An 18,422-nucleotide genomic window follows, 5' to 3' on the forward strand; every position below is an offset into this window, starting at 1 on the left:
ATAATGTAGAAAATCCTGCAGGAACAATTTGGGTCAATCCCTTCATCTATTTGAACTGACCTAAGTTAGCAAATTCTACTTTCCCCAAATTCACAATTGCCTTTCCATCAAATGATTAATTGAAACAACTCCCTAATTTTATATTTTGGTTCAATCCTCTCAAAATATCAAGGCAAGACAATGAGGGCATCAGACACGCTTAGCATAGGTGGAAATGTGTGCCTTCAAGTTTCTTTTTGACTGCCTGGTCAAGTCCCTACCCTACAATTTTCTTGCCAACATTTTCAGAAGGGTCTTGACAGTCCCTTCTTCCTCAGGGTGAGCGAGAATGACTGATCCAAGTCACCCAGCTGGCTTTGTGCCTAAGGTGGGAGTTGAAGTCCCAGTCTTCTTGTTTCTAACGTAATGCCTTAACATTTACATGTAAGTAATTCCTGCAAAGAAAAAGGTCTCTTTTCTATAGATTATGTATGCAGTAGAGAAGGATAAGACAACCTCGTGTGATCTACAGACCCTTCAGTCCTGGTCATTTGCCTGTTTGTCACACCTCATTTGAGTTTGTTTCTATATAACATTTCTATCCCACCACAATCAAATGCCTTTGTTCGCTGAAACAGATGAACACTTAATAGCAAAAATGTATAAATTTTTGTATTGTCTAAGGCTTTCACGGCCAGCATACGATGGCTGGTGTGGGTCTTCCGGGCTGTGTGGCCGTGGTCTTGAAGTTTTGTTTCCTAACGTTTCGCCAGCACCTGTGACCGGCATCTTCAGAGTGCAGGAGCACAGACAGGAGCAGTTCTCTCTGTGCCCAGGGTGAAGTGACCCTTCTGTGGGTATTTAAACTTGAAGGCACACATTTAAATACCCACAGAAGGGTCACTTCACCCTGGGCACAGAGAGAACTGCTCCTGTCTGTGCTCCTGCACTCTGAAGATGCCGGTCACAGGTGCTGGCGAAACGTTAGGAAACAAAACTTCAAGACCACGGCCACACAGCCCGGAAGACCCACACCAGCCATTGTATAAATTTTTGTTGAGAGAAGAAATGGTTGAAGAACAAGTTAAAGAATGCATGATTAAATAGGCAAAAAATATTGGACATAATATACATATGCACCAATGGGGAAATATGTTGTCTAAAGGATTAAAATTTACTTTATGTTATAATTTGAAAGAAAATTTTTATAAAATGTTGTATTGTAGGTACATGACACCCCAAAGACTATCAAAGATGTATGGGACAATTTCCAACGTTTGTTGGAAATGTAACCAACAAGAAGGGTCGTTTTACCACATGTGGTGGACATGTAAAATTGCAAAGAAATTCTGGACCCAAATACAAACCTTGATGCGGAGCATACTACAAATACAGATTCCATTTAAACCAGAATTATTCCTGTTGGGGATAATGGATCTCCAAATAGGAAAACATCTTATTAGAATTTTTCAATACATGATTATCGCAGCAAGACTCCTTTATGCACAATTTTGGAAGACCCAGACACTACCAACAATACAAGAATGGTTGTTAAAACTGATGGAAATGGCAGAAAATGATAAACTGACTTGTTTATTAAAAGAAAAATTCAAATAATTATTACCTTAAAGAATGGAAACCATTGGACTATTTGCAAAATGCAAGTGGGGTGAAGCTTACATGGGGATTTGAAGATTAGATTATAAATGTAATGGGATACGCTTTGACAAAGAATGATTTCTACTTAATGTATTAAAAACTAGCACTTATGACACTTATATTATTCTTAAGACCAGAGATAGATTGGAAGCTATCTATTTTTCATGTCTTTTTTCTCTTTTCCTTTACTTTATCTCACCTTTTCTTTTCCTTTTCTTTATAATTTGTATTTTCAATTCTCTTTTTCATTTCTAACTTTTAACTATGTAATCTTAAAAATTTCAGTAAAATACTATTAAAAAAAATGCCTTTGTTGGTTGAGTTATGCCTTAAGACGTGTGGAGGGCACTAGCTGATTGCCTCATTTGGACTGGAGTCTCTCTCAAATGGAAAAGGAACCATTTGGAGGTCCCCATGCTATACATAAGCCTCCTTTTTAGGTCATCATTGGATCCTCAGACCTCACCATTATAACTTTACACTGATGGGACAAAGGTATTCACAGGATCCAGTCTTTTCATTAAAAAAAACAACAACATAAAACCAGTGTCACTCTGCAAGCTTTGTCCCTTTTGTACATATGTGTGATAGATGAAATCATGTACGGAAGTGTTTCAGGTTGTGAGGTAATGGTGAAATACTGCATTCATCTTCAGTCCCCCACCATCCATTGTTACCTTATGAATGCCTCTGTGAGCAGTCTAAAGCTTGTAATTGCTATTAGATGGATACAAGCTTCTTATGCTAATGAAGTGTTAATGTTTTGCTCTTTCTTCTGCTCTAGTTGCCTATTTATTTCTAAAAATGGTTTCTCGGATTCTCATGGACTCAGAGTTTGTATATTCCAGAAGGGAGGCAGGAACCCAGGAAAGAAGGAAGGTGTCCATCATAAAGAACATGGTGAATACAGCAGAGAACTGGGGATGAGACGGGGAAAAAAGAAGCATGACTTATAGGATATTATGAGAAAGGGTGGAAATGCTAACAGCTGGCTTGTGGAAAATCCAGCAGACAGAGAATTAGGTGCTTAGTCTGCTAGGAAAAAGAAAAAAGTCAGAATGTGAAGCCGAGCAGTCACATACATGGATTTATCCCACCATAAATTGGCCATGCCAGAATGATTCTTCTTCAACCTCTGGGTGGTCTCTTTTGCTCTAGCTTAAGGGCAGGCAAGTGTCCAACCTTCCCATTTTGTTGAAGGTTTTGAGAAGGTGGAAGGGCAGCAGTCAGAGATTGGCATAGAGGAGGCTAAATATGTAGATGACATTTAAGCTAGACTCAGACCTGGATGTAGGATGAAAACATGATCATACATTGATTCCAGTGCAGCCTAAGAATTAAGATGTTTCACTAGGACTGGGCATGGATCCATTCTATCCTCGGTCATGGATGCTTATTATGAGATTTTTGCCAGACACTGTCTCTGTGCCTTACATGCTCGTATTTTATTACCTTCACCTTAGTGCCTTGCGTCCCAGCCATAACCAGCAGTTTTCAGCTCCCAGCCATACTAGCATGGGGTTGAGGAGAATGGCACGTATGCGATATATGTGTGAATGTGCGGTGAATGTAGACTGTAGAGACCCCCTGGCATTGCCTCTGTCCGATGCAGGCCATCGCGGTGGGGAGGAGAGTTGCGATGGTGGCAGCTGGGCTGAGGATGCTGAGGATGGTGAGTGTGGCTGTCGAGGACTGGAGGTGGGCAACGGGGGTGAGTGTGGCCAAAGATGCTGGTCCAAGTATGCCGAGGATGCTCAGGACTATCAGGAGAGGATGTGGGCAGTGGGGACCAATGTGGCGGCGGGGAGAGTTTGGGCCTAGGGGGATAATAGTGGCTGTTACGTTTGAAGCAATGGCAGGAGAGTGTTGGTGGCGGTTGCCGAGGCCATGCCATCTGGGCTGAGAGCAATGGCCAGGCTCGATTGTGGTGATCGCAGAGCCAAGAGTCAATCCAGCTTGGCCAGTAATGTCTGTGGAGCTAAGGCCCAAGCCCAACGCTGTTGCTTTCAGCAGCAGCAACACCAGCGGTGACAGCACTGGCAACTGCGGTGGACAGCAGCGATAAGAACACCAGGAATGAGGCTGAGGTGGACCCAACGGTGACGGCGGAGCAGAGGTCAAAGGCTGAGGGACCACAATACCCGGACACCTGAGAAACATTAGGACTTTGGGTGTTGGGCTCTAGCCCCTAATGGGGCAAGGGGCTTCCCTTACCCCTAGAGAAGAGGCCAGGGGGAGTGAAGTGATTGTGGTGATGGGGTGTGTGGATGTTCTATGAATGTGCTACCCTCTGCCCAAGGTGTGAGGTGGGGAGAGGGTAGGAGTGGATGTGGCCCTCTTCTTAGAAGCCAGTGACAGAGGCCGGTTGAAAGAAGTATTTTTGGGAAGGAGGAGTGGGGGTGACTGAGCTCCTGTTGGCACTGAGAGCAGATAGCTGAAGTACCATGGGGCTCATTCCCCCCCATTCCCTTCTCCGTCTGTATGACATGCCCCTTAGGTCAGAGGCCACGGGGGCAGGGGGAACAGCAACTTGGGCAATTCTGGGCAGGTATTCAGGTGGTGACGGGAATGGGACATTATTACAGGAGGCAGAGGGCAGGCCATTTCAGGGGAAGACCCCCATGATGCATTATACCAGTCGTGTGTTCCGGCCCGCTGGGCTCAAGGCCAGACCCTGGTCAGCAGGCCTACAGAGGCCCGGGTTTTCGGCTGTTGCTGATGAATGTCAGATCGGTCAGTAATAAGGAACCCCTTACTCACGATCTTATTGGGGAGGAACAGGCTGACCTGGTATGCATTACTGAGACCTAGCTGACACCAGTAGGGGGTGATGCCCTTTCAGAATTTTGTCCAGTCAGGTTTATGGTTTGGCACAAACTGAGACCTCAGGGCAGGGGAGGGCGTCTGGCACTGGTCATCTAGGAATCTCTGCTGGCCTTCAGGGGGTCTGTTCTAAAAGCTGATGGATGTAAGACCCTGTTGCTGTTCCTGATGGGATCAGTTGGGAGTTTTGCTTCTGTTCCAGCCTCCCTGCTGCATAGCAACCTACTAGAGGCATCTCAGGGTTGGCAGTGGAGATCCCCAGGATTGTGGTCTTGGGGAACTTTAATCATCCATCCCTGGGGTTGGCCTCAGAGGTGGCTCGGGAGTTCATGGGTACCAGGGCAGCCGTGGGCCTATCCCAGGCTTTTTCTGGCCTGACATGGGACAGTGGTCACACTCCAGGCATGGTTTTCTTGTCACAGCAGTGGCAGCATGATCTGGTGGGGGATTTGACATTATCCCCTCTGTCGTGGTCAGACCAGACCCTGGTGGCCGTGAAATTCTCCAATGATTCCCCCCTCAACAGGGAGGCAGGACATATTTGAGTGGCCCACCCCCAGTGACTGAAGGACCTGCAAGGGTTCCAAAGGGAGGTAGGGGTTGTTCCTGAGGCCTTGCTACATGATCCAGTGGTGGCCCTGGGTGGAGCCTGGAATAAGGAGGTGGCTGGGGCCTTGGAAACATCGCACCTGTGCGGCATGTCTTGGCCCATCACCCCTGGCACTCCCTGTGGTTTACACAGGAGTTAAGGGAGCTGAAAAAGGCTAAGAGATATCTTGAGCACTGCTGGCAGAAAACTAAAGACGAGTCTGACCGAACACAGGTTAGAGCCGCTATTAAGGCCTACCTAGTCGCAGAAAGGGCTGGCGAAATGTCATTATGTCTCTGCTCTTATTCTAACCTCAGAGTGTCACCTGGCCGCCCTGTTCAGGGTCACATGGTCCCTCCTGGGTACAGAGGGCTTGGAGGACTATCTACAGGGGCGTGCAGGGGAATTTGCTGAACAACTGACAGCTAAAATCGGTCAGATCCATTCTCATTTGGAGGCCAAGCGTGAGCCGGTTCCAGTGGAGAAGCCCAGGAAGGGGTCTTACCCAGTTATCTGGGAACAGTTTCATCCTGCTGGTCCTGAGGAAGTGGACAGGGTCGTTGGGGTGATTAGTGCGGCTACCTGTATTTCGGATCCTTGTCCCTCCTGGTTGGGTAAAACCACCAACGAGGTGACTTTAGGGTGGGTACTGGTGGTGGTCAACTCATCCTTGCAGGAGTGGGTGTTCCTGAAGACTTTCAAGGAGACTTTGGTCCATCCCCTCCTCAAGAAACTCTTGCCAGATCCCACCCTTCTGGACAATTTTCATCCAGTCTCCCACCTTCCCTTTCTAGGAAAGGTGGAAAAGGTGGTTGTGCATCACCTTTTTCCTTCACAGCATCCTGGAAGAAATCGATTATCCAGACCCCATCACTCATGTTTCAGGCCTGGTTAAGGGACAGAAACAGCACTGGTCACACTTTTGGTTGATCTCTGGCAAGAACGAGATGGGGCTACTGCGTCCATCCTTCCTCTTCTTGACCTCTTGGCAGTTTTCAGTACCATCTAGAATGGTATCCTTTTGGGTCAGCTGCAGGAGTTGGGGCTGGGTGGCACAGTGCTGTGCTGTTTCAGCTCCTTTCTCCAAGGCCGAACCCAATTGGTGTTGATAGGGAGCGAGAGGTCCAAGCCATGGCCCCTACTGTGTGGGGTATCTCAGGGTTCAGTGCTCCCATTTAACATCTCCATAAAACCATTGGGTGAGATCATCCAGCACCATACAATTAGCCATCATCAGTATTCTGATGATACTCAATTATACATCTGCATCCCAGGAGACCTAAGTGATGCTATGGCTGCATTTCACAGTTTCTGGAGGCTGTAAGGCGTGGGTGGGGGACAACAGGCCAACTGAACCCTGGTAAGATGGAGTGGCTGTGGGTATGGGAGCCTCAAGATCTAGGAGTTTATCATCTTGAGTCTTGATGGGGATGCACTACTGCAGACAGACCCAGTGCATAATCTGGGGTCCTTTGGACTCACAACTCCTGTTCAAAGAGCAGTTGACAGCTGTGGCTAGGAGTGCCTTTGTGTAACTTTGTGTTGTGCAGCAGTTATGCCCCTTCCCCGATTGGGAGGCCCTCTGCACAGTCACTCATGCCCAGGTCACCTCCAGGTTGGAATACTGCAACGCTCTACATTGGGCTACTCTTGCAGAGTATCTGGAAGCTATATCTGGTACAGAATGTGGCAGCGGGGATAGTTCTGAATTTCATCAGGGGGGGACATATCACTCCACTCTTATGCAAGCTGAATTGGTTGCCAGTTTGCTTCTGGGTTCAATTCAAGTTGTTGGTTATCACCTTTAAAGTGCTTCATGTCCATGACCAGGTTATCTGAGGAGCCGTCTTGCCCCTCTTATATCAGCCCACCCTATTCGGTCTTGAAGAAGGGGCATGTTGCAGACCCCATCCGTCAAGGAATTTTGACTGCTGAGATCTAGGAAGAGGGCCTTTTCTGCGGTGGCCCCTGCTCTGTGGAACAACCTACATCCTGAGGTGCAGTGTGCCTCCACTCTCATGGCCTTTAAAAAAGCATGAAATCCTACCTTTGCAAGAAGGCCTGGGGGCTGGATGGGGGCTCCCATCAGTGGAAGTGGCTTGTGGGTTAATGGACATTTCCCCCCATCATCGTGAAGGTTGTTTGGATTTATGTATAGGGTTTCTTTTTATAGTTTGATTGTAATTGATTAATTAATTGATTGATTAATTTTTATTATTGATATGGTATTATTTTAATTGTTCATTGGTTTTTGGTTTAATTTTGAGCCGCTGAGAGTCACCCATTGGGAGAGATGAGTAGCATGCAAAGTTAATATATCTATCTATCTATATCTATCTATCTATATATCTTTCAGATTGATTGATTGATTGATTGATTGATTGATTGATTGATTGATTGGAATTGAGTTGCATGTCAAACTGCCAACCATAGTTGACCATCTTATATTTCTACCATAGATAATTTATATTACAACAGGAAAAAAAATGAAAGAAAAATGTTTCAAAGAATATATTCCTACAAAGAGGAATCAGAAAAAGGCTCTTCATTTAAGAATATAGAGAGTAGCAATCCCTCCCCAATTCATCTCTCTCAAAGGCTTGCTGAGGAAGGTTCAGGTTCTTCTTCATGTAAGTAGGAGTTTTCACACAGCCTTTTATTGGGAACCCTAAGCCCAGCTGGTGGAATCTTGTAATTGGCATTCAGCCCTAGGTGATCTCCATGCCACAGACAGACCCTCCAGAAGAAAGACACCATCAATGAATAATGTTTTGGTTTTTTTTAAGTCTTGCTTTTTATCAAGTACTCCTTGGAATTCAACTCAGGCCTCAGCACAATAATGTAAAATTTGGGGAAGAAAATGCAGCCAAGTAGCCCAAAAGTGGAAGCTAAGATGGAGAAGATCTCCACAGCTACCATAGACTTCCCTTTGATGCTCAAATAAGCTGGAATGAAGGACAACCAAACTGTGCAAAAAATCAGCATGCTGAAGGTGATAAACTTGGCTTCATTGAAGTTATCCGGCAACTTCCTAGCTTGGAAAGCCACTATGAAGCTGATGATGGACAGAAGGCTCAAGTACCCCAAGACAAGATAAAACAGGTTGGCAGAGCCTTCGTTGCATTCTGCTATAATTTCAGTTACGAGAGTAGTATGGTCCAGATCTGGGAAAGGAGGAGAGATGGCCAGCCATACGACACAGATAGCTGCTTGAAGAAGGGAGCAGGGAAGAATTATGAATTTGGCCAATCCTTTCCCCACCCACTTTCTCAGGCTGGAGCCTGGTTTGGTGGCCATGAAAGCCACAATGACTGTGATGGTTTTGGCCAAGAGACAGGAAACAGCCACAGAGAAGATGAAGCCAAACGCTGCTTGCTGCAGAAGGCAGGTGATTGTCCCAGGTTGTCCAATGAATAAAAAAGAGCAGAGAAAACAAAGGAGCAGGAACCCAAGGAGAGTGTAGGTGAGCTCCCTGTTGTTGGCTTTGACTATGGGAGTATCTCTGTGCTTTATGAAAATTCCTAGCATGAGAAGAGTGAGGAGGGAAAATGAGAGAGCAAGAAATGCTAAACTAGCTCCCAAAGGGTCTTCATAGGATAGGAAAGTTATAATTTTGGGAATGCATTGGTCACGGTGTCCGCTTGCATACTGATGTTCTGGACATTTGAAGCAGTCATTCATATCTAGGGAAAACAACAAGAAATCACACATTTTCTTACTGATGCCACTGATTGAATGTCACAGTCTTAGCTGCCTCAGAAAGGAATGTGTATTTTCTGGTACTTCTTTTCCTTTGAAGTTGGAATGTGTGATTTTTTTCTGTTTTGAAGCTGCATTTTATTAAGTATTTTTCTTTTCTTTTTTTTTTTGTGCAGATCTATATATTTCCTCCATTGATGTTTTTCTTTCCTCTTTTCTATGTTTGCTAGGGTTGATATAAATTTGGTAATAATATATTTTTCAGAAACAAGGAATACTCAATCTCTTCCTAAAGACTTAGAAAACTTTCCAAATCATATTCCGGTCATAATTAGAAGAAATCTTCATGCATGTTATCTCTCTCTACATAATAATCCTTATTATTATTATTATTATTATTATTATTATTATTATTATTATTATTATTATTATTATTATTTAGAGAGACATATCGTGCATGAAGATTTTCTCTACTTACTATGTTTATAATATAATAAATATATTATGTAATTATACATAATGATATTATGGTCAGCAGCAGGTGAAGATGAACTGCATGGTGTTTGGTTGAACCATCTGACTGCTCTGCACCCACTCATTGCTGAGCACTTTAACAACATACTGCAAGCAGGTAAAATTGATGATTTTTTCACACCTGGCAAAACCTACCTGATAATGAAAGATCCAGCAAAAGGGGCAGCACCAGGCAACTAAAGGCCAATTACCTGCTTGCCAACAACTTTCAAATTGCTAACTGGCGGGGTAGCTGATGCAGTCCAACAGCACCTGTTTGAAAACAAGCTCTTTCCATCTGAACAGAAAGGAAACTGCAAACAGAAGAGCAACAAAAGATCACCTCCTAATTGACAAGATGATTTTGGAAAACTGTAAGAGAAGGAAGATCAACTTGAATGTACCTTGGATTAATTACAAGAAGACATTTGATTCCCTGCCACAGGATTGGATAAACAAGTGCCTAGAAGTAACAGGAGTCAGTAGAAACATCAGAAGCTTTGTGCAAAGATCCATGGCACAATGGAAGATACAGTTGCTGGACAATGCAATAGACTGGGAGAGGTTAACATCAAGAGAGGAATCTTTCAAGGAGACTCACTATCACCGCTACTGTTTTTCATTGCATCGATTCCTATGCCAACAATACCGAACAAGTCAGGGCACGGCTATCAAACATCAAAAACATCTGCCAGGTTATCTCACCTCCTTTACATGGACAATCTGAAGCTTTATGAAAAACACCATCAGAAATGGAATTGCTGCTTAACACTGTCCAAATATACAGCCAAGATATTGCAATGGAGTTTTGGCTGGAGACCTTCCACCCTGACCACCAACAGGGGAAAAATTGTGAATACTGAAGAAATCAAGTTGCCCAATGGACATAACATCAAGAGTCTGGATGAAGAAGATCACTACAAATACCTGGCCATCTTTCAGGCTGACAATATCAAGCACCCTGAAGTCAAGAAGAAGGTCAGTAGTGAATACATCAGAAGAGTGAAGAAGATCTTAAAGTCCAAACTCTGTGGTGGAAATACCATCAAGGCAATTGACACCTGGGCAATTACAGTTATTAGATATACAGGTGGAATGGTGGACTGGAATCAAGCTGAACTAAAAGCCCTGGATAGAAGGACCAGAAAAATAATGACAATAAATCATGCCTTTCATTCATGCAGTGACATTGACAGACTCCTCTTACCAAGGAGCATAGGTGTACATGGCATGTTGCAAGTACACCAGACAGTTGAAGAAGAAGAAAGGGCATTGGAAGAATATTTGAAGGACAGTGAAGATGTCCTGACGTTAGTACACCATGAAGGCTTACTGAATATCAAAGAGACCAAACTGGCCTATAAGAAAGATCAAATGAAGAATAGAAAAGAGACATGGTAAGGTAAAGTATTACATGGCCAGAACACACACACATAAACATACACACACACACAAACTAGCAGGCAAAGCAGATAACAACAAAACCTTGCAATGACTAAGAGCAGATAAGTTGAAGAAAGAGGCAGAGTTGTTAATTCTGTCTGCACAAGACCAAGCCTTAAGGACAAATGTATATAAAGGCAGTATGGAGAAGACAGCAAGAGACAGCAAATACTGCCTCTGCAAAGAAGGTGAAGAAACAGTGGACCATGTAGTTACCTGCTACAAGAATATTGCTGCAAGAATATTGACTACAAACATGACAAAGTAGCAACAAGATAAGGAAGACAAAAAAGTCTGGGTAGTGGACATTGCAATACCTGGAGACAGCAGCAAAGAAGAGAAGGGACTGGAGAAAATGACAAAATACAAAGACCTGCAAATAGAAGTAGAATGACTATGACAAAAGAAAGCAAAGATAATAACACTTGTTATGGGATCTTTAGGTGCAATCCCAAAAACATCTGGAGCAGCCCTTGAAGACCATCGGCATTGACAAAATCACCTTCAGTCAATTGCAAAAGGCAGCTTCACTTGGAACAGCTTATATCCTGCAACGATACCTTTAACACCATGAAACAACATCTGCCTATCCCAGGTCCTTGGGAAGGACTTGACAGGTGGATGAAAATGCCAAATCCAGTCTAAACTTCTGGCTGACTGTATTACCAACCATATTAATACTAAATTATGCAGGTATAAGCCATGGATTTATATGGTTACATTCATATACGCCATATGGGTAAACTTTGGTCAAATAATGGCTACTGGAATTTGTGACCTTTTAGACTATTAGACCTGTGCAGACTATTGCCTGCATGTAAATGAAAGTGAGAAAATAAATTATCTATTTTTGGTTGCCTGAACATAAATACATCATAGAAATTCAATTGAGACAATGACATTTCACATAGGTATAAAATCAGCCATAATGTTCCTTAATTAACTAGTGGGATGAATTCCTTTTTATCCCCACAAGACAGTTCTGAGAATCTCTTTCTATGCCTTATTTGTCTGAAAATACGCTTCAGGTTATTCTCAGCCCATTTCCTCAAGTCCTTATATCATCTTCATATCTTTCTTCTGAGACTTCTCCAGCCTGTCAATATCCTACTGGAAATGTGGTGCCCAGAAGTGTGCACAGAAATTTCCCCTGGCTGGACTTCTCCAACACACTTTATTCCCTCCCCTTCTGTGGCATCTCAGAATAAGACAGGTAGAAATCACAAGCATAGGACCTAATTTACTTTATCGTAAAGCTACCTTGACAGAATCTTGCAAGTCTGAAAGTACACTTCTCTCCCCTACCCATCTGCTTTACTGCCCAAGAAACTCGGTGGGTCTTTTCTGAGCCTGTTGCCCTGTCCACTATCCAGTTGTGGACTATGTTGTCTCTTTGGGAAAGAGCCCCTCTAATTTTCGAGGTGCCTAAACTTAATGTAAGGTAACTCTTCAGGTGCTGAAAGAAAAGGTAGTCATTCAAAATTTGCCAAACCAAGAAGAGGTGGATATTTCAGTCTTACCTGGAAGAAAGACTTTCAAGCAATTCTAATAGATCCCACCTTGATGAACTCTCCAGAACCATTAATCCATTTCCAACATTCTATATATTACTCATAACTTTTTTTTTCTTCCATTAAACCTCTTTAATGGAACAAAATGTGAACATCCTGAGTTTCCCTAGGTATTTCCTGCTGATTATCCCTAATTTCCTCCCTGTCTCTTTTTCCTGCAGCAGTTTCTATCTTCTCTTAATTTGGTCTTCGATGTACCTTTTGGGTCTCCCAAGATCCTCTTCCTGCTGATTCCCATAACACTAGTAACCTGAAAAGTAACAGGCATTTCCTTGGTAGGGTAGAATATAGGAGGCTACTTATATTTACCCTGGTGGCATATGAAATTGCCTACCTTTCTGGTTTGAAATCTTCCCTTCTGGGCATGGAACACAGTTGTAACAACAAAACGTCACTCCTTCTTCCTTTGCCTTCTGATATCCAGGGAGGCAGGCTGGGTTACACAAAGAAATGGGCTTTGTCTATCCATAGAAGGAAAAGGGTTTCAGGAACAAAGGAATGGTGAAGAATATTTTTTCATTGTTAATTTACTCAGTAGCCCTGTGATACAAATTTCCAACAGTTACTATTGAATGGGCTTACGTAGGTATTAATGGAAATAGTGATACAAAAAAATCTTGATCTTCAAGAATTTAATTTCTACAGTCTAGTCCAATATTCTATCCCATACAATGCTGGTTTCTCCTAATGAATTGAGAGAGATAAACTAATATAAATCATAGGCGACTAGATATTGATGGGCCTGACATGCCAAGGAAGAAATGCACCAGATAATTCCATTAAATCATAACTTCTCAAACCTTGTATTTCATTGTATTTAATAGATTTACATGTCTTGGTAAATATGATTTTTGGTGGCTAATAAAAATTAAAATCCATACAGTAAATAAGACACAACCATGAAACAAAAGAATATGGGATAAGCTACTCCTCTGACCTCAATGGTAGAAAAAGAAAAGATAGATATAGGAAAGGGTAGAGTTGTGAAAGTGTTAGAGGATGGGAATACTCCAACATAATCCTAATGAATGACTTAAACCAAAGTAACAGTATTATGAGAGTCTGCCTGGTATACATTTTCAGGTCTGGTCTTTGGTTCTTGGAGAAATGACAAACAGGGTTAGTTGTCAGCTCTCTGGATGATTCGGGTCTGCTCAGAAGCTCTCAATGCAACCCGTTCCAGAAGATTACATTTGGGGAAACAATGGAGGATGTATTGCTCTACACATCACATTGATTCCTCAAAACAAGACAAGGTACAGGAGCTTCAGAATCATTCAGTCCAGTAATCAGTGAATGCCAGGATGCATAGATTCATGGATGTATTTGGTATATGGCAGCATTTTACATTTCTGAGGGAAAAAATCAAATGAATGAAATTAAAATATTTCAGACTTAATTCTTGTTGCCTATGGATTCCAAGGATGGGATTCATCAAAAACAGAGTGAAGGGTGGATACATCCAGAATTGTTCCTGCTTCTGGAAATGAACATAAGAACTCATGGCAACACATGCAATCTATTGCAATTTACCTGGTTAAATCCTTGGTGCCAAACAATCTTATCTTCATTTATAGTTACATATTTCCCATCAGAAATGTAAGGATTTACCCTTCCAATTTTGAGCTTAAGGAAGGAGTTGTTTGGGAAGACAACCAAGTTAGTTATTTCAAAACCAGTTGGCATTTCTCCATGCTTATCGAGGAAGACGGTATCTCCAGCAGAATTGTTGAATGAAATGTCTTGAAGAAATGGATGAAGCTAGTTACAAGGAGGGGAAAAAATTAGTCACCTTGAGTTTTTTGTGTGACATATTTTTTTAAAAAGTTTTTTACTACTCTAGATCTTTTATATTTTTTCTGATGTTAATATTCTGGACAGTATAACCAATAGCTGCACTATGATGCCTTCAGCTCCTCAAAGAATGACACACTATAAATCTAAGAAATTAATAAAAATATAAATCAGCATTGTAAATCTATACATTACTGCATGTTTCAATAGGAATAATATATTTTCAGTTCCTACGGAGTTGGCATGATCTCATCCTTGATATCTTTGCATCACTTAATTCATCTCATAGAAGAGAAATTACCTGCCAAGGCCTTAGTTTCTGAAGATGAAGATATTGGTTGCCCATCTTGGCTTTTCCTTTGGACTGAGATGAATAGATTTTATGCAAAGCATGTGCCACAGCATAGACAGCATTATAGATCCTGTAACTGTGATCGGCCATGGCCATTTCAAAAAAAGGTCCAGGAAGGTTCTCCAGCTTCTCCTCTCCAGTACATGTCTTATTGACCGTTAATGTTCCAGTGGAATCTGGGAAAAGACATCCAAAAGCTTGTTCCCAAAACTCCTTGAGAAAAAAATCTTCTTGACTCCCATATGGCTGAAGTCTCTGAAGAAATGCATGGAATCCCTGAATTTCATTTGAATGAACTGTCAGAGAAATGGCTCCTCCAAACATTTGCAAATTCCAGCCTTGCTGGAAGCTCATTAATGCAAAATCAATCTGGGCTGTCATGATCCACACCCTCCCAACAGGGGTACGTTGCTCACTACTGACTGCTTCTATCATCAAGGTCAGCCAAATGAATGACGTTGTTTCTCCATAAACAATAAAGGCTCTGGACTTTCCTTGTCTCACATGTAGATTATATTTCTGAGCTGTTTCCAATGATTCTTTATAGTTGGAAAAATGAGCTTGTTTTGGGGTTCTTTCAATGAAGGCTGAACAGATTCCATTCTTGGAAAACAAGGACTGCAACCGCTGGAGGAAAAGTGTTCCACTCTCATCATTTACAATGAAGAGGCCAACCCAGGTCCACCCAAAATGTTGTAGCACATGGACAATGCCCAAACCTTGATGGGCTTCATTAGGGACAATGCGGTAAAAGGAAGGGGTCTCAGTGTCATACCTCTTTTCTGGAGGAAAAGAGCCATAGGTAAGCTACAAAAGCAAAGAAAAAAAAAGACATCAGTAAGAGAGTCAAAGGACTGACAGATGATTTTCAATAGGTGACTTTTTCTGCCCAACTTGTTGGCAGCAAAGTCAGTTCATAAAACTGTGGTGAATGTGGTTAGTGAAAATGAATATAATGGAAAACTGGATTAGGAAAATTGTTTCGCTCCTCCATTTTGTAAAATAGAAAAAGGACCTCTCGATACTTTTCATAAGGAGACAACTAATTTTGTAATTTTCTTGTCTCTAGTTTTGAATTATGTTTGATCCCAGTTATCTAAAATATTGAACTTTTAACAGTCAAATATTCCACACACTCTTCACTCCATCTCTAAATTTTAATGACTGAAATTCATGCTTTTTGATTGTGAGTTTAATGCATGACAAACTGGTATGGGAAATGAATATTAATTTATATGCTTAACTGAACTTAGAAAGTTAGCAGAATGATCTCTATATGCTCCCCTGATAGGAACTATGTGTTTGAATTTTACATAACATATATTGTAATGTATTAGGTAGATATCTTTCCATGGTGTTTCTTCCCAACATGTTCAGTGTAATGTCTCTACAGAGCTGACTGATCTGAACACAGTATTTCTGTCTTTTTTCTCTGTATCACAGTACTGTTATAACTATAGTTATAGATCAGAGCCAATTTTTCCAGTTTCCAGTCCAGAATCTGGAACATTTGGGTGGAAATATCTACATAATTATAACTTCATTTTCTCATAGAAGCAATATGAGCTCAAGAAAAGGAAGACTTGTCCTTCTTATTTTTCGCAATACTATGTATTTTTACTTAATATCAGGGACTTGCCCCCTCTACCCATTGTTCAAAAATGGACTTATCATAGTGGTAAGGTGGAAGATAGAGCTCTCTGGAGATCATCCTGGAGGAGGATAGATACACCCTTCCCTCATATTACTGCCACCCTCTGTAACTGTATGTGTTATTGATGTGGGTGTAACTTCAGGTCTACTGAGCCAAGGAGATGAAGAACTGATGCAGATGAGGAATCAAAGAGAAGTCATTATAAAGAAAGTTGAAGAGAAGATGCAAAAGAGACTGAGATGCACAGATGTGTAAGAAAGAGAGAACAGAAATGATCTATGCAGAAAAGCAAAAACAGAAAGAGAGGGCTGAGCTGGGTCTTCCAGGCTGTGTGGCTGTGTTCTGGAAGTTTTGGTTGCTAAAGTTAGGAACCAAAACTTCCAGAACATGGCCATACAGCCCAGGAGACCCACATCAGCCATTGTATTCCAGCCGTGAAAGCCTTCGACAATACACAGAAAGAGAGGGATTTCCTCAACAATTTTCTACATGGCCTCTGCCTAGAAGCCAAGAGGTGGAGCAGAAAATTAAGCAGTTGACCCACCTAAGTTGATAAACAACATAGTCTTTAAAAAGTTAGCAAAGGACAGGAACTGACTAGTGGACTCTTTAGATATGAATATAGTAATTAATTCTGGTACCCTTCCCTCATATTACTGCCAGCCTGTGTAAGGGTCCATGTTATTGATGAAAGTGTAAATTCAGGTCTCCTGACCAGAGGAGATGAGAAACTGATGCTTTCAAATGCTGGTGAGGAATCAAAGAGAAGTCGCTGTAAAGTAATCTGAAGAGAAGACGCAACAGAGACTGAGATGCACACATAAGTAAGAAAGAGAGAGCAGAATTGATGTGTGCAGAAAAGCAAAAACAGAAAGAGAGGGATTCCCTCAACAATTTTGTACTTGGTTGCAGCCTAGAAGCCAAGAGGTGGAGCAGAGAATTAAGTAGTTGACCAGCTTGAGATGAGAAACACTGTAGTCTTTAAAAAGTTAGTGAAGGACAGGAAATGACTACTGGACTCTTTAGATATGAGTCCACTAATTAATTCCTCTTTCATTCAGGTACATCCCACTAATTCTATAACAACAATTTTGACAATGCCAAGAGAAAGAATAAATAGAAGGCATGTGAAAATGCCCAACTGCCCCTTCCCTCTGTAATGTTTTACCTGTGGAATTTTGTAGAGACGTAAGATGTCTGCCATGTGGAGGGAAATATCGTAGCCGAGCCCCCCAATGACAGCTATGAGGTTTTTCTCCATCCCACATTGGAAGTTGGGGACAAACCGGTCAGCTTTTGAGAGTAGATCCAAGATATTGCGGTAGACCATCCTGGCATCATAGTAGCTATCATAAATATGGAATCCGAGGGTGACATTGGGGAGAAAGTGGGGATCCTCATTTATCTCATTTATAGCAAACACCAAGGCCAGGAGGTGCTGGTAGAACTTGGTCACCATGCTGTCAACATATTGCAGTTTTAGAAATTTTCACCTTTGTATTCTGCTAATACAAATGCTCATTTTATTTGAACTCTCATTCAATCCAACTTTATATTTCGTTTCTAAAATAAAGCAAACTCTGCCCATTTTTATGCCTTACAGTTGTTTCTACCTCTGAAAACCCACCTTTCTATATATTCATGTGATGGTCTAATGATGTGATTTTATTGATTTTGATATGCTTCTTGTAATCTGCATGAAATAGAAGATAGACCAGTTTGGTATGATATCATTTATATGCAAAAAAAATTACTTAATCACAATTCTGGAAAGGATATACATCAGGTAATAGACCCAAGCTATTTTCTTTATACTGTCAAGGGGATGTCCCTGTAATAATCATTCTCAGTAAGAATCAGAAAACTGACTTCTTGAAAATAAGAGGAAATTTTGAGATCAGCCCTTAGGCTTCATGCTATCTACGCCTTCTACAAAGTTAATGATGAGTATCTTTTTTATCACTACCATGTAATCATTATAATTCTTCAAACACCAACTGTAAACTGTGGTAGAAACCCATCTTTACATTAAAGTTTGAGTTGAAAATAAAGCTCCTTACACCGGAAGATCCAAGTTTAGCTCCTGCAAGGGGTGATCCATGTAGTAAACTTGGTTTAAAATATAGAGGATCTAAGAGAACATCCCACCTATGAGGAGGCCACCTGATTGATACCGCTCATGAGGAACAGGGAGAGGATCTGTTGTGGGGCACTGCATTGTAACCAGCTGATGTGCTATAGAAACACTTTGGAATTAGCTTATGATATCAGACAGAGAGGAATCTTTGTAAGTGGAGTCCTCCTCTAATCAGTTTTCTCACTAGCTGCTAACCCATTGAAGAAGCA

The 18,422-nt window shown here is 41.8% G+C and overlaps 1 protein-coding gene across 1 annotated transcript; it reads right to left on the bottom strand.

Moving 5' to 3' along the window:
• Window positions 1-7,831: 7,831 nt before the first annotated feature.
• LOC148215860 (vomeronasal type-2 receptor 116-like) lies at window positions 7,832-17,535 on the bottom strand. Its single transcript, XM_088141964.1, has 4 exons — window positions 17,245-17,535; window positions 13,810-14,037; window positions 12,611-12,737; window positions 7,832-8,733 (listed from the first exon to the last, which is right to left on the bottom strand). The coding sequence occupies exons 1-4, from the start codon at window positions 17,533-17,535 to the stop codon at window positions 7,832-7,834; spliced, it is 1,548 nt and encodes a 515-aa protein (XP_087998090.1).
• Window positions 17,536-18,422: the final 887 nt, after the last annotated feature.

This window comes from Python bivittatus, unplaced genomic scaffold (assembly GCF_059951505.1).
Source record: "Python bivittatus isolate LINGU-HERP-01145 unplaced genomic scaffold, Pbiv_v1 ctg000420_np1212, whole genome shotgun sequence".
Lineage (NCBI taxonomy): Eukaryota > Metazoa > Chordata > Lepidosauria > Squamata > Pythonidae > Python > Python bivittatus.